At 38.2% G+C, this 17146-nt stretch overlaps 1 protein-coding gene across 1 annotated transcript; it reads right to left on the bottom strand.

Moving 5' to 3' along the window:
- Nucleotides 1–195: 195 nt before the first annotated feature.
- Nucleotides 196–15572, bottom strand: LOC134003550 (zinc finger CCHC domain-containing protein 24-like). Its single transcript, XM_062442786.1, has 4 exons — nt 15099–15572; nt 13654–13854; nt 3039–3203; nt 196–1744 (listed from the first exon to the last, which is right to left on the bottom strand). Exons 1-4 carry the CDS (start codon nt 15309–15311, stop codon nt 1631–1633), a joined length of 693 nt encoding a protein of 230 aa, XP_062298770.1. The 5' UTR covers nt 15312–15572; the 3' UTR covers nt 196–1630.
- Nucleotides 15573–17146: the final 1574 nt, after the last annotated feature.

Raw genomic sequence — 17146 nt, 5'->3', positions numbered from 1 at the left:
AAGGTGAAGTTTTTCACTTTACCAACTGACTGAAATAAAGTCAATGGCTTGTCATGGGGCTTACTGGGTTATGATTTTTTTTCTGATTTCTTCATCAGCTTCAGTTGACTAATCTAGTTCTGCTAAGTATTTATTCTGAGGTCTGTCTAAAAGTTAGTCTATCATGTCAGATATAATTCTTTCCGCGCAAGGAAACGTTTCTTTTGTGGGGGTCAGCTTGGATTTGCTGCCTGTCATTATCTGCCAGTCTTAGTACATAAAAAGGTGATGGGGCCGAATCTTATTTTGCGTTGTCATAAATACATTTTACCAGATGCTCAAAAATGCAGACCCAGATTCTGTTGCGGTAAGATAAAAAATGTCGAACATCTGGAACATCTTGGATCAGTTAATGTTGAGAGCTGTGTTATCAGTTGCCATCTATGCAGGCCTGTGTGAACTTTACCAACTCAAAAATCACACTGCTGCATAAACAGAAAAGTATTTTTTTTAAAGATTTCATAGGAGAGAGACAAAGGATTTTGTACAACAAGAGAAAACAGGGACTGAGTAAAATGTTTAAATACATTTTAATACAAAAACATTTTAAGAGATCATGAGATCCATCTCATGGGTTACTCAAACTAAGGCATATTAAATGGTGTTTAACACATCTTAAACAGTTACAAGTCAGGATATTTCCGTTCCATATTCACTTATTACAATTTCACTTTCCATTAAAACCCTTTAAAATAACATTCAAACTTTCTTGTAATCCTTCATTATCTTTGGTTCTTTTTCTCCATAATGTTACATAGACATTAAGACCTATGGCTCATAAAAAAAGCACTTTGGTGAGACTTTCTCAGCACTAGGTGCCACAATATAACTGTGCTGTTGTCTATTCTGGTTGTCAGGAAATAAAATGTTTCAACCATATTGCATTTGTCACAGTTTTATAAAACTTTGTAATAATGAACCACCTAAAAGGTGCTTCACAAATAACTGCAGGCACACATTACAAAAGAATGAGTGTTAGTTGGCTAATATATTCTTTCACAAAGTATAATAATAAAACAGTAATGGCTTAAAAATATATCCAAACAGTATGTACCATCCAGTACTGGTAATACAGATAATAATGCAGATACACATTAATACCGCATATCCTTCTTAGTAAAGACTTGTTGCATATTTTATACAGAAAACGTCATGATAGACAACTTTTTTCATTTAAGTTATTTCTGGAATATACAAACACATAAAAGAGAATCTTCATCTGGTGACTTCACTCCTGAACTTTGCTCCAACATGTTGGACATGAGAAAAGACAAACAAAGAGCTTAAAGTTTCTTAATTCACAGTTGGTAAGATTCTGTCAAAGTTTAAACTTCTAATGAATCTTCACATAATGATAAAGGTTACAGAACCCAGCAAATGCAAAGTACTCGTCTCCACTGAGAGATACTGTCAAAGTTTTCCACCACGATGATCCTCTTATACTGAGAGTCACAGTGTCAGAAAATAATGTTTCATAAGAATAAATCGTTAGATGCATTATAGTACAATATAGTTTAATATGCAATTTTAGTCATTATAATATAACTTTCCCTTTTTCATAAAACTTTGAAAGGAATGCGAGCTGAATGTGTTATTGTACACGCCGGCAGTAGTAGCCGAGGACTTTGCATTTTTCACACAGGTGCTGTGGATGCTCCTTACTCTGGTCCGACACATCCAACCCATCTGGTTTCTCCAGAGGTCGCTGGAACAAAAAAAACAGTCTCAAACATACTGCAACTACCATTTAAGACATTGAGATACTGTCCTAGGTTTCAGGTAATTTAAGGGTTTTACTAAGCTGTGTAAGAATCTTCAATTAAGCAAAATATTTTACTTAACATTGATTCTTCTACTGTTTTGGATTCAATATATTCAAAATGTGGGCTGCTTCTGGCAAAAAGTAACATATCATAAAGGGATTTGGTGTTTTTCCACTAGAATCATATTCCTGGCAGTACGAATAAGTATTTAAAATAGTGTTTAGACCATCATCTATGGTAGCTACAATTTACAGATAACTGCATTGAACATAAATTAATAACACATAGAAAGTTTGGATTCTTGCTCCTGGTCAGAGCATGTGCAACAAACAGAAACTAGAAAACGTGTGTAACAACACTGCACAAGCCTCTAAATTCTAATTCATTGTATTATCTGCATCTGGATCCAGAGTTGCATCAAGTACACATAATAGAGTTACAGTTAGGGTTTACACTCAGAACTGATATTGTGTATGTGTCATCTACAGTAAGTTTGGCTGCAATTGCATGTGTTCAAGAGATATTGTAGTTTATATGGTGGTAGTTGACAAATATTTGTTTTTTAATTTATAGGAAAATGACATGGAAAATCAAAAAAATAACCAAAACCACTAGTTCCTTAGCCAACAGACTTTTCACCTAACTTAATATCCTGCTGTCTGAATAACAAAAAAACCAAAAAAAATGGGACGAAAAGTGTAGAACAAGTAATTGACCACATGAATTTTCAGAGTTAACGTTTTAGTTGAATGATTTAGGCCTGGTATTTTCATTCCAGCAGCTTCATAAAATGATGGAAAAATCAAACATTTGGATTTAATTAACATTCATGTTCAAGTATTTTTGCACATAAAAGCATTTACCTACAGCAGTATCCCTTTGGTACAGTTACACAGGATTGAATTTCAACTGTTAAATTGGTAGCGGTGGAAAACATAAAGCAGCTTGTGGCCTCAAGGGTAAAACTACAAGGAAATGTACTGTAACAGTATGTAGTCACAAAGCATTTTTAATGCAGAGTTGTGCGCAGTGAGACAGTGTTTTTCTTTGAGGATTCAACAGTGTAGCTTGGTGAGCAGGGCCTGTTAAAAAATGTTGGACTCCATATGAACAAGACTTGATCTGTGGGGCCCCTAGTAGCTGAGGGGCCCTGTGCAGCCATGTAGTTCACAGATACATCGGTCTGATTTGAAAGGGGAAACATGTTTTGTGTGTGTAGTTTGGATGTACTGTTACCTGCTTGTGAGGGTAAACATTGATGTGGCATTTGATACATTCTTGTCCCATGTTGGCCCAGGAGTTCCCGCTCATCCACTTCCTCTTGCATTTAGGGCATTTATATTCACCAAAACACCTCTTCTTTCCCTGATATGGGGTCAGTCCTTCACCTTTGGGTCGTGCCTGTAAAGACATTTTTTTTAAGAACATTTTTACATTATTGACCTTACACCATGACTTAAATTTTTAAAAATGAAACATTTCGCTGCAGCTTTGAAAACATTTTGGCTTTTGCCTCTCAGCACCTTTAACTGGAGGAGACTGACTGACCGACTTGGTTTCTTTGGATGGCAGCCAACTCAAAGCTCTGCGTGATTAGAACGGGAAGTGATAGCAGCCCCGTTGGTGGTCAACTGAGATGAGTTTGGAGAAGTTTTATCTCTAGTCTAATCTTTAGTATTCTATCAATATAACTTGGAAAACAGCTCATTTGCTTTGACGTGTGATGAATCTTTATGGTCCTGGAAGAGTGAGCCTGACATTTTAAAGGGCTCTCTCTTATCTTATCTATAGGTGTAGAAGGATGGTGAAAAAATTTAGACTACAGATTACTATGGACTTAACTACAGAAGAGGTAGAAAAAGCTTTAATGCTTAAATGATTTTCTCCAAGGAAGTTGGGATATATTGTAATTGTTAATTTATATGTAAGACAGAAAAGAAGGAGTCTCAGCTTTCCTATTAGAAATGGACTCCCTCCCTCCAGCTGTGTTCCCAAGGGACCATAAAGGAGGCCCCGGCCTGTGGGGGGACCAATGGGAGAGGCCTCCCTGCTGTAGGACAAATACCTCAGGCTCTCAGTCATCCCTCCCAGCTGGCCCAGACCCACCAATCAGCACACAAAGATCTTTGCAGGGAGGAAATAAAACCCAGATGAACTGTGCACTTGTATAACATGACAAAATCCTAAACCCATCACAAAGAAATCATCTTGACAAGACTGGTTTAAATTAGAAGCTCCTCGGCTGAAAAGTAGGGCAAGTCAAAATTAAGACTGAATCCACAGCAGCAGAGGACTTCACATCAAGTTTGTTTTCATTTCACAGCAGGAACATATGTCAGTTTCAAAACTACTTACATATCATTTAATTCATTTCCAGAATTGAATCTGGCTAAGAAATGTGTTAAATGTTTCAACAGCTAAACCTACAACTATTTAGGCCACTGTCAAGCATTTTGAGGCCTGTGTTTGCATCATTTAGCCACCACGAGGCACTGTGGGAGGTCACTTTTGATGGAAGCCCTCTTTTTGAAGCGGCTGCAGGGAGAGCAGACAGAGCATCATCTTCCTGAGGGAGGAAACAGCTTTCAGTCTGCAAAACAATCAAAACAACCTCTGCATAAAGTCTGGAGCTCAAAGGGCAGCAAAGGGCACAGCACACTCTGGTGTTTCCACTGTTTCCATCAAAGATATACTGACAACCGACAAAGGAAAATCACATTTGCAGTATGACCTGACAGTGAATGGTGACTCTTATGGGAAGCAGGAAAGTTTGAGTGAAGGCAGAAAAATGCACAAATCACTCATCGAGCCACCTGCATGCATGACACAACCAGTTAATTTAAAACAAGAATGTGAGGTGATGGGCAACATTATTCTGATATAATTACGTATATCACAATATAGCAAATGCCTTCAAAAGCGATCAAAATGATGTTCAGAGCATAAACCATGTTCCACTATACAGAAAACTTAAACCACTCATCTGTTATTTATAAATTACAGTTTGAAGAATATAATAAATCACATTGTCACCACTAGCCACTCAAACTACATAAATGTAGGAATATGGAATTATTCTTCTTTGATGACAGAAAGGTTCAACACTCCAATGGACTACATATTTTTAATGCCAATTTTTAATTTTCCAATGCCATCAGTACACAGGCAGGCCAGGAGTGATCTTACGCAGACCTAAACAACAGATTTTCCAGTGAGTAGTTGCTGTTTAGCTTGTAGTTTATTGAGTTAGTTGTATAACGCGACAATGAACATACCATTTTGTTTCCTGTTCTGCCAGCTGTGTGCTCCCTCTACCTGTGCCAACCATTTCCTGTCACTTTTGCACTATACAACCCAGCACATTTAATTACTGCCACCCACTGTCTAAACTAATACTGGAAGAAATATTTAAACAAAATGACATACCAACAATAAACATACATTTATTTATAGTAAGAGTATAGTAAGACTCCAGTATTGATTACAGTATTTAAAGAAGACTTGTTTTTGCATGTTTACTACCGTGCTAGCAACTCTGAGGCTGTGCTTGGGCATGGCGGCTAAATGCTAATGTCAGTATGCTAGGATGCTCACAATGATAATGCTAATATAAGCGGGGTAATGCTTATCTTTATATTTCTGAAAGTTTTCGATATCATTTGCAAGTATTTACTGGTTAATTTTACAAAAAGAGTGGTGCAATTTGGTACGAATCTTAAGAAAAAAAATCTAAAAAAGTATTTAGTTGGTTTAGTTGGTAAGTACCCACTAATTATACTTGGGTTCCTACAATTTGCAAAAATTCTTAATAAAGTAGATTCTTAACAATACTTTAACTGATAGAAAATAATCAATTTTTCTTATAATTTGTACCATTGCACCACTCTTTCTGTAAAGTGTCTTAAAAATGAACTGTTAAAAATCTGCAAATTACCTCAGAAAATGTGTATAAAATTATAGTGACGTGAAATAAATTGTTACCTTTAGCAGATATTACCATTGTAATTTAAAGTGTTAGCATGCTAATGTTTGTCAATTAGCACTAAACACAAAGTACAACTGTGGTTAATGTGTCAGTAGATGTGCGCTAGCAGTTATTACAATTTATACTGAGGAGGACACAAATGTCTGCAAATCATTTTCATGCTAATGCATCCATTTGTCAAAACATAACCCACATTTGTCGCTAAAGTTAAGGAATCACTTAAGTCACTGATTCATCATCAATTAACCATGAATGACTTACGTGTCAGTCCATCCAATAGTTGATTGGATTGGACGTGCAGGCGTGATGTTTTGTGTGTTGAGAGTTAAGTCAAATTTTCCATTTTTTCCTATTCTTTGTCATACAATGAAGAATTAAAATTGGCACATTTTCTCTTACAACAGATTCTTCATGATCTTTGCAGCCTGAAACCATATGTGAGAATCTGTTTTTGTTTAAGATGGATAAATAGATATGAAATTAATTTATTATGTGCATTACAACACACCCCATCCAAAAGCTATAAGTTAGGTTGTGTAACTTCAGCCGCAGAGTACACAGAGCGATGTAAAGCCAGATTTTGAGGCTGCAGCAGATAAGCTTGGCCCAGATCCTTGTAGCATGGTGAGAGAGGCCCAAAAGGTTGGCTACCTCCCTCAGCCATCATCTGGAAACCATCAGGATAAACAATGGACTACTCCAAACCATACCCCCACTCCTCCACCCCCTTCTCCTTTCTCTATCCCTCATTCACTCTCTCCCCCACTTCCATGCCCCCATGAGACATTCATCCTGGAGAACACATGAACACCCAGCCTATTGGGTACCATGTGGTCAATTACTCCATACTAACAAACCCACAACACTCCCTTGTTGGGTTAAATTTGTATGAGCCCCCCACAGCATCACGGAGTAGCTCAGCTGTTACCAAATAAAATAACACAGAAAAGCCTGGCCTGAGTTCCACAGCAATAGGTCTCCAATATTTTAAAGACTCCTATGTCGAACTACGTGATACTTTCCAATATTGTGTGAAATCAATTATCTTAAGAGTTTGAAACAACATTTTGCATTAGAATTGCTAGATGTAATTGGAAGACTATAAGAGTAATTGGTAACAATATTTGGTTAATTGCTCAAGTTATTTATCACTCAGAAATGGCAAACATTATTTAATCCTATCTATTTTATGGTATTGTTTTGATATCTAAAAGCAAAAGATGTCAAAGATGACAGAAATTAGTCAGAGTCAAAAAAGTAAATTCCTTTGGATTATGTTTTTGTTTAAAATGTCTATATATTGTGGCAATCCAACTTTTTGACAGAAAACTTCACATGTCTGTCACTGACACCTCAGGGCTTATAAATATTCCTCTCTCTAAATGTTTGAATTTTTGGCTTCAGTATCTTAAACAGGACACACCGAAACAGACACAGAGCTGTGATGACTGTTAACACATTTACTTGTATATGAGACTAGAAAGTATGAGTACAACGAAATGCCATTGTTTTGTTTTGTTCTTGCACAGCTGCTCTCACTGAATCATAGTTGCTGAACTCAGCATTCACTCAGGTTTACATGCAGATGAAGCTTCTCTCCTGGGTTCACCAAATAGATAAGCACAAACCACAGAGCTGCAATTCAAGGAAACAAGATGTGAGACGCTCCCCGGCCAATGGAAGCAAACTTATGTCCTGTTTTACACAATGGCACTTCCTCTTTTCCAGGGGCCAAATGGTCCACTTATAGAAACATCGGTATCAAATTATTCCTTTACCAGCATAAACCTCCTTTGAGCCATTTGAAATACTGCAAGGATGAACTTCCCCTGCCTCCAAAAAAAGTATGATTAGATAAACACAACCTACGATAACGTCTGTTGTGATTTGGCGCTATAAAAATAAAATTGACTTGACTTGACTTGGAGGCCAAAGACCGGATGATTGGTTTTGTTTTCCCCCATTGCTCTCCAGATTTTTAGTCTTTCATCAAATCTATTGTTTGGAACTTGCAGAGCCTTTAAACATGCAAAATGATTCCCACACATGCATCTCAAAAAATATTTTACATCTCAGCATCAATTTTACCCAAATGCTACATTCATATGAGGAGGATTAATATCCAGCAATACACACCCTGCCCAAGTCAGAGTCTGACAACAGCTCCGGTCCTGGCCTTGGTCAAGTTGACGACATATACAGCTGTAGACCGGCATTATGTTTCACAAAGAGTGAATGACAAGGGCAGGCGGGCTGGCAGACAAACAAGAAACGCAACAGCAAAATATTCCTTGCTTCAGTTCATAACACGGCTAAGCGAGATTCAAGAAAGGGGTCTCAAAATCTTATGACTGCTGTGGGGAGGAAAAGCTCAACTTTGTGATGGTGGGTTGTTCTGTCAAAGTGATTCTTAGGTTCCCAGGAGGTCACTAACAAGGAAATATTATGTTCAGTGATTGATTCACTTTTGTCAGTATTGTACTGTGGGAATGATTCAATCGTATGTTTCACATCTTTCATGAAAACACAAGAACCTACAGTTCTGCACTGAATCACATGAAGTGGCATTCAAACGTGCCTGTAATTGATGTGCAATAGAACTAACAGGCATTCCACTTCCATCTATCCTTATAATCTTCATACTGCCCCCTACTCAACTAAATGTACTTATTGGTAGTAAGTGTGAAAAATAATCCATTAAGCATATAAATCGTCAGGCTGATGTTGTGACATGTTTCAATTCTGTTTCACCACTGACTGTTTTGTGTGGTCAGAAATGTGACTTATTACACCTGTAATTACACCAACAGTGATGCCATGGGGTCCTGAAGCACACTTGTACCACTGCAGTGAGGTAAGAAGTTAAACCACTGAGTGTCAGCAAAAGCAAGATTTTCAGGGAATGTTAAGTTACTTCTTAATGATTTTTTCTTTCATTAATCTTTTCCCACAATGATCAATTAAATGGTAGGGCTGACCCTGTCTTATTAGGGTTATAACCATTTGATAACACCTCAAATCCCTACATTTGTTACAACACTCAAAGCCAATAATTTTTAGTGTTGTGCCCCGGAATAATAATATTTAATATGCTGCGCCAAAATATAAATATTTTTGCCCATAAAACCTTAAATTTGGGTTTACACAAAAAATTGGAGACTTTGGTATTACTCCTGAGTGCTTTTCTTATACTCAAAATTGGTGTAGCTCCCTAAAAATTAACTTTTTATAATCCAAAAATTTCAAATATAGAATTAGGCTATGAATTAAGTAATTTCATTCAAGTCAAAGTAAAATGTGTTTTATAACCAAAACTGCAACAAATTGCATACAATACAAAACAAAGATATTGGTTATTTTGGTTGGTACCAACAAATAAATAAAACATAACTGAAGATGTAATGTAAATGTACTTAGAGTCAAAGTCGGGGAAGCTTGTCATTTCACCCTAATTTCCCTTTCTTTCCCCTCACATGTTTTTGAAACTGAAAAACAATGCACAATAACTAAATCCAGCATAACAAAAGAGATGTTCTCTTAAAAACACGCAACCACAAAAACCAAGCTGTGCATTCTTTTCCTATGTGTTCATCAGCTTTGAGCAGATGACAGCCACTGTTTTTCAAAGGGAGTCTATCTACCCCACATTCCAAGGTTTCCTCTATCTTGCTCGTCTTCCTCAGCAGATGATCCGGCCAAAAGCAACAGACAGCATACTGAGAACAGATAAGACATTTATCAACAATGAAAACAAAGGACCAAAGCAACAGGAATCAGACAGTGTTGCTTGAGATTCACCAGTTACACGTTTGGCTGTGAATTGTATCGTTTCACCTGGATAGTGTGGATAGTGGAAGTACAGTGTCTAGGCCAAAAGCAACACTGATAGCGTCATCAATAAACTGAGATGTCAGCAAAAGAAAGATACAAACTGGGTGATCAAACATCAATCAAAAGCCACCACTAAAGAGAAAACAAGTAGCATTGATCGAAAAATAGGATTACACTAATGTTTTGTTGATATATCAGGCTGATATTATCGTTTTATTGGAAATTTGGTCTCTGGTCAGTCAGTGCTTATCAACTATACTATGACAAAGAAAAAGTTCCTCCTTGTCCACAGCTACAGAGAGGCAGTTTGTAAAGCCTGCAGAGTATTTTTGTTGAATGCTATTCATTCAGTCAGTTCTCAGTCTATTGCTCAGAAGTGTTTTTTCTTCATTGTGATACATACCAGAGCTTTCCTCACTCTTGAGACAAGACTTGTCACCTTATCTTAAAGGACTAGTTTTCTATTGTGGGGGAAATAGCTAGAGCTTTCGTTAAAAATTAAGATAAAGACAGGAGAAGGTTAGCTTAGCTTAGCATAAAGACTGGAATGAGTGTAAAATAGAAACAAAAATTATGTCTACAGTACCAGCACCCCTTGGGCTCACTTATTAGCACTATGTTTTATCTCGCCTGGCAAACTCACAGGGATTGCATGTGTGTTATTAGAATGAGCTTAGCAGTAGCCTCCTATTTACTGTGCCAGACCTTGTGACAGAGCCAGGCTAACTGTATTCCCTGTTTGTAGTATTTATGCTAGGCTAAACTACCCAGCTGCAGGTTTCAGCTATCCTACATACTATATTTACCATATGGGCATGACTTACTCTTCTTTTGGTGTTGGATTGTGGTCTAAAAGTAGTCTTGGAGGCTTTTCCAACCTGATAAAAAAACTGTAAATCTATCACTGAATATGTCGAATTTTATTGTGTGTTACTGGTCAAACAAAGAATGCAGTTAAAGATATTGACAATGGGATGAAATAATAGTTAGATGATAAAACTAAACTCCTCACAATGTGTTTCAGCATTCAAAGACCAAATATACACCAATGAATTCCTTCCATAAGCCTTATAGCTATCAAAAGTGTTTTTTTCCAAAGTATTTATCAAGTCTCTCTCCACACAGACATCATTAAATTGTAACAGTAAAAACATGTTCTGGATGCACTAGACATCTCTGGGAAGCTGCTCACTGGCCCTTTAAGTTAGTGTCCGCTAGCTGCTCCTCTGCACAGACAGACAGAGACAGATAGAGAGAGACAGAGATGACTGCAGCCAAGCAGAGCTGAGCGAACAATACAGCCTGACTTCCTGACCTCTGGTTCCACAGCTCCTCTGGAGAAACAATGCTCTCCTTATTTAGCCAAGGCCCTTCCCACCATACACCCATTTACTGTCAGCACACTGTCACTTGTGTATTCTCTTTACAGTAACCGGGTTCAGCTACTTAATTGGCAAGGGGTCATTAAAATGTTGTAACCCTGGGTTAAGGGGTGAAAGGTGTTAAACTGGCAACACATTTGGCCATTTGGTTGAAACTGAAAACTTTTATGATCAAATTGGTACAGAGGACTTTTTACCACACTATCAGCTTCACCAATTCCTTTACCTGCCACCACACATACAGTACAGTGACACATCAAAAGTGTCCCAGCAGTATGTATTTCAGTTGTCTTGAGCTAAAAATGCTGCAGATTAAAGCCAGCAAGAACAAAAGGCATTTTGTTCATTAGTTACAGCTTCAGAAGAACGTTCAGCTTGGCCTCAACTGAAGAAGGCTTTGTCATGACAGCTTCGCGATCATTGCTTTTGGTCTGAAATATCAGCAACACATGATAAAATCTGACATCATCTTGCTGTTTTAAACAGAGCAAGAGCGGCAGAAAGCCAGCCAGCATAAATGGTTTCCAGATTTTGCACATTTCAAAGGGCGTGGCTGTAAAGAAGAATCGTAAATATCTCAGTAATCCTTTGACGTCTTAACCTCCTGGTGAGGCAAGTAACCCAACTCTCCACAACACTGTCACCAGGATGTTTATCACTGACATGCTGAGCACAGCATGGATCTTATACATTTAAGCAGGACAGCAACTAAAATTATTGATGCTAACAGAAGAGTATGCTTCCAATGAGGTTCCATGTGTTTTTGTACCAAAGACACAAACTTTCAGAGTGGAGATGGGCCCCATTCCACCCAGAGAAAGGCTGTTAAAGACCCAGCACACCCACTTCCTGTGTGCTTCTTCTCTCATCTTACTGAGCCGTGACATTCTTTGATTCCTGTCCACTGCAGCTCCAGTGCAAACCAGTCAGCTATGGAAGCATGTAACAGGCAGTCCAAAGAAACTTACTGCTGCTGATAATATGTCTTATATGACTCCAAAAAATCCCCAGTTTTTAACCGCATCATTTTTTAAAGGCTTTGATTTATCTATGTATTATCACAATACCAGGAACAGCTGTGCATAACTGGTGTTTCAAAGATACAGTTTCCCCAGTGGGTTACCTTAGACCTCAAATAGGCTGAATCTATGGGCTAATATCCAGTACACTCTAAAATAAGTGTGGCAGTCTGCAAGTGATGGAAACCTCCTTTTGGATATTCAAACAGGATGCTATCTGCTTAAGTCAAATATCTCCAGCCTACCAACAGTCAAACCCGCTTTCATCATATGGGCACATATGCACAGATGTGAAAATATTAAGAGCTATATGCTCACTGCAAATGATTTTCTCCACATTCCTCACATTCCTCGTCTGTTCGTGTTCACTTCTGAACTACAGCAATCTCATCTGAGTTGGCAGTAAGCGTTTAGAAATCAGACTATAAGAGAGAGCGTTTGAAATGTGAATCAGATGTGAGCTCATAGACAGGCTCTTCCAGCGTTTATGGTCATTGTTTTCCATAGAAGTAATATTTGGGAAATATGCATGTTTGCTTTCTTGGGGAGAGTTAGATGAGAAGACTGATACCACTCTCATATCTGTACAGTAAATATGCAAGCTAGATGGAGCCAGCAGCCAGTTAGCTTAGCTTAGCATAAAGACTGATAACAGGGGGAAGCAGCCAGTCTGGCTCTGTCCAAAGGCAGCAAAATCAGCACAACTAAAACAGTAATTAACACTTTATGTCTCATTTGTAATTTATACAATTAACAACAATTCGTTGTTTCCAGGCTAGCTGTCTTCCTGTTTTCAGTCTATATGCTTACATAGATGCTGTGTAGATGCTGGCTCCAGCTAATTTACAAATTTACCACACAGATGTAAGACCGTCAACACAAAGTAATGCAAACTGTTACTTATAGAACCAGATACATTGCTATACATTATCTGTGGGATAATCAGAGAATACCACAGTTTTTATGGTTTCAAAACCTCAATAGCGAATCCTCTGTCTGCCTCACAAAAGGAAGCAATTTCACTTTATAGGCTTCTTTATATAATTGACCAGTAAAAGTTAACCAGCTATTTGAAGTTCTATGTTTTGCTACCTTGCTTCTTGGACACATCCTGTCCATCAATCATATGATTATTTCCATTACACCTAACAAATGTCAGGCATTTCCCTCTGAACATGATCAATGGGCAAACGCAGCTGCACATAAAGCAGCGGTAATATTTCTTTCGTGTTTTGAGTAGAGGTCGTGCCTAGTTCCACAGAGAAACCTATCATCTTTCATTAAGGCCAGCTCTGAGATTCAATCTGGCATCTGCTGCTCATTACCAACTTTGCAGTGGTACATCTAACTCGAATATGTGCTGAAGAATCTATTTCACACTAAAAAAAATAATACAAACATAATATTCTAACCTGGAATTTATCGTTTTAATACAGGGGTGAATAGTCTACATTATTACATCTAAGATTACGATAAAATATCTCACTTTATAAACTAAGATTTTCTTATTATCAGACAGCACTTTGTATATTCTTTGAAACACATCGACACATTTGATAGTCATTTTAGGCCACTGTGCGTGTGGATCAACACTTGACAGATGTAAAGCACTGACTGGCTTGTGTGCAGCTCACCTGGGGACAGTCTTTGATGTAGTGTCCTTTGTTGAAGCAAAGGTGGCAAAGGTAGTTTGGTGGCGGCCTTTTGCTGGGTTTACGTGTCTCTGGGGACAGAGAGAGGTCTGAGAAATGGTCAGCCAGAGAGCTCAGACCTTCCACGATATTGTTGAGTGATCCGTAGGGCGAGGAGCTCTTGTAGAAATTGTTGTTCAAGGCCTGTCAGAGAAAAGCATAACACACCAAGATGATGAGTCACTGGCAACAGAACTGTGCAAATGTAAATATTCAAATATATGGCAGAAAGACAAAACCAGGGCTGCAACTAACAAAAAGTATCCAGTAATCTGTTGTTTTTTATTGATTGCTTAAATGTTTAGTGAATGAATATCAGAAACTAGTATGAATGTTCTTGATTCATTTTTGGTTGTTGGACTAATTGTTTAATCGTCACTGCTTCAGCTCAAGACAAAAACACAGCAGATTATTGTTGTGACTCTTTGATGAAAGGACATTTCAACCGGCATGTCAGTCCATCACACTGATTGATTCTCCTGTTTGTCCCTCCGACAGTGGCCGACATTATTTTACTTCTGCAGATGTGCTGCCTTTATTGCATTTACTGTGAGCCAATAGTGTCTATTTCCTCGTCAGAACAAAATGCCTTTGTCGTACATTCTTCCAACTGGTCCTTGGCACGCACAATTGGCATCATTGTGCCGGTCGGGGGAGACGGGTGCTATGGTACCGCAGGGTAAGTATGAAGAACAGCCTGCAGACACGGGCTGTTTACTCTGAAGGCATCACAGAAAGAGGATTGTGATTGGATGCACAGGTCCATTACAATGCGGTTCTGCATTAGACATCAAACTGCTGCACATCTGTGATACAGTATGTGTGTTGTTCAGAATGTGCTTTTTTTAAGTTAAAGAGAGATATCTTAAATGAAAGTACATTTATGCCAGTATTTTAACTGAATATTTTTAGCGTAATCTCACTTCTTTTTCACATTTGTTTCCGTTTTTCATCCTTTTTTGAATGGGCCAGTATTAAAAAAAAGCAACATCAAGCCCCATCATACTCTTCTGGCCTGGGTTTACATTTATAAAAAACCTTGAGAGAGGTCTTTCTCAACCTGCCGTTCCTCCTCCAGCTGCACACTGACACCAGAACAGACTGAACACACTCAGGCACTATACCAGGGTACAAAACACATATTCATACTACCCACTCGCCACAGTGCGACCCAATGAAGGCATGCAGGTGAGGTTTACTGTATGGGCAACAAAAATAACCTGGAGTGAATGTGAATGTGAGTATAATATTCATGGCCATTTTAGGAGAGAGTTTAACATGCAGCAGAAAAGAGTCAGTGGACAAAGATACAACAAAGCCTGGGTGCTGTGCAGTGTTAAACTTGACTGTAATCTCGTTATAACAGCGTAGCATCACACTAACTCTACCTCACTCCTCAGGTGGAAGAAGTTGTTGAGATAGTTGGAGCTCAGGTCTGCTGCGCTGCGCTTGGAGCTGTTCATGTCCTGAGGAGAAGTTTCCGATTCGACTCTGAATGCATCAAAAGCGCCGCTCGGTGTATCTTGCAGGGACATATACACCCAGTTGAGCAGCTGTGCGGGTTGGTACACAGGAGTACCAGTCTCTATAGCAGACATCATATTGCTTTTGGAAGGCTGCGCCTCTTGGAACAGCACCGTCAGAACTGCCGGATTTTCTGGACCACCCAGCTCCTTTCAGTCATCCCCTCGCATCGGCTGGTTGGGTGTGATCTTTGTGTGCACCTGGGGAGCCCTGAAGGACCCCAGTAACGGCACAGCGGTGACGGGGGAGGGAGCAGTGAAAGCATGAAGCGCAAAAGCCTGAATGCCAGTGTGAAGCTTGAAGGAGCGTTCCCGGCAAAGAGTCTGAGTTGCGTCACATCCAATAGGAGGTCCAACATGCAACTTTCTGCTTACAGTTCCTCTGCATAGTTACCGGGGGAACCCTCACTCACCTATAGCAGAGCACTATGCAGAGTACGTAAAACTTGAATGAGTTTCTAACTTTCAATAAAGTAATAAATGCATTCAAACATGTCGCCAGTTTGGATTTCTTATTCGACTTCTCTTCTCTTCTCTTTATTCCTCTTCTTTTTTTTGATGTTCATGATCTACAGCTGATGAATCTGTATATTCTAATGCCAAAACCTGATGTACATTATGTGCTGCTTTGCACCCTTTTTTTTTTTTTTTTAGCAGGTTTATAGTTGGAGGAGAGAGATTTGACTATATGGTCAATGGGTAGTATATATTGTCTGCCATGCACTTACTGACCACAAGTAGGCTGCTGCCATCTAGTGTTTTAAATTGTTACTGTGACATCAAAACTAGTGTGGAGCCTACACAGTATGCAACTTCTACAAGATGAGTCTTGTGGAAATTTAAGACTCCATTGAACTGAATATATACATGGACATGTTGTGTCAAGCAGTTAAACTTGTAAAGTAAAATTTGTATATTCATAGATTCTAATTATTTCAATGAGGGACAACAATATAATTTTAAGAATTTGTATTTAGGTTTTAATTTTTTTTTTTTTTTTTTTTTAGAAAAACCATATCAAACAAATGATTGGAGCTGCAATAAATGATTATTTCCATTGTTGATTAATCTGCTGATTACACGATTATTTGATTAATCATTTTTATCATGTTTTTTCTTGTCAGATCAACTGTCCAGCATCCAAAGATATTAGGTTTATTATAATGTATGTATGACACAGAAAAGCTTAAAATCCTCATATTTGCAATCACTAGGTATTTACACATTTTACTATTTATAATAGTTGCTGATTAATTTTATATAATACTTGCAGCTCTACAAATAATCATTTAAAGCAGAGTATTTTTTTAAATGTCTGTGGAAGGGATCTTTAAGATTTGAAACCAAGTTTCGGTGGCTTTAAAAAGACAAAGAGGTCATATGATTCATTATTAAAATACATTTAAAACATTTTGGAATGTAAGGGATGTTTTTTTTTTAAAATGATGTACTGTTTTGCATTCTATTTTTTATATTTTTAAATGGTCACTCCCCGTGCACAGTAGGCTGTGAAACATGGGGGGGAAACTTTACAGTGCACTAATTTCCGATCACTTCTGTACGTGTACAAAAGCCTAGTTTGAATTACCCAGGCATTAATAAGACATTAAGCCAGAGTCAATCAGATGTGGTCAGTCGCTTCAGCCATTTGTGCCAATTGTGTGTGCAGTTACACCTGCTCTCCTGCCCCACTGCATGCCTGAATCACACACCTGTGTGTCCTTCTGTTTTTGAGAATTCACTTGCTAATTTCATTATTGTGGCGCTTATTTGCCTTGTTGCACATGCTTCCTCTTGCACTTCAGCTAATGAATAATATAATTAATTATACATTAATAATGAATTCAGAGTATGGCGCTTTAATTTGAATCTGTAGGCTATTCCATAAATTGATCTACTATAGTGATGGGTGG

Source organism: Scomber scombrus, chromosome 21, assembly GCF_963691925.1.
Source record: "Scomber scombrus chromosome 21, fScoSco1.1, whole genome shotgun sequence".
Lineage (NCBI taxonomy): Eukaryota > Metazoa > Chordata > Actinopteri > Scombriformes > Scombridae > Scomber > Scomber scombrus.
Note: the sequence above shows the minus strand (reverse complement) of the source record. Positions and strands in the feature narration are given on the sequence as shown.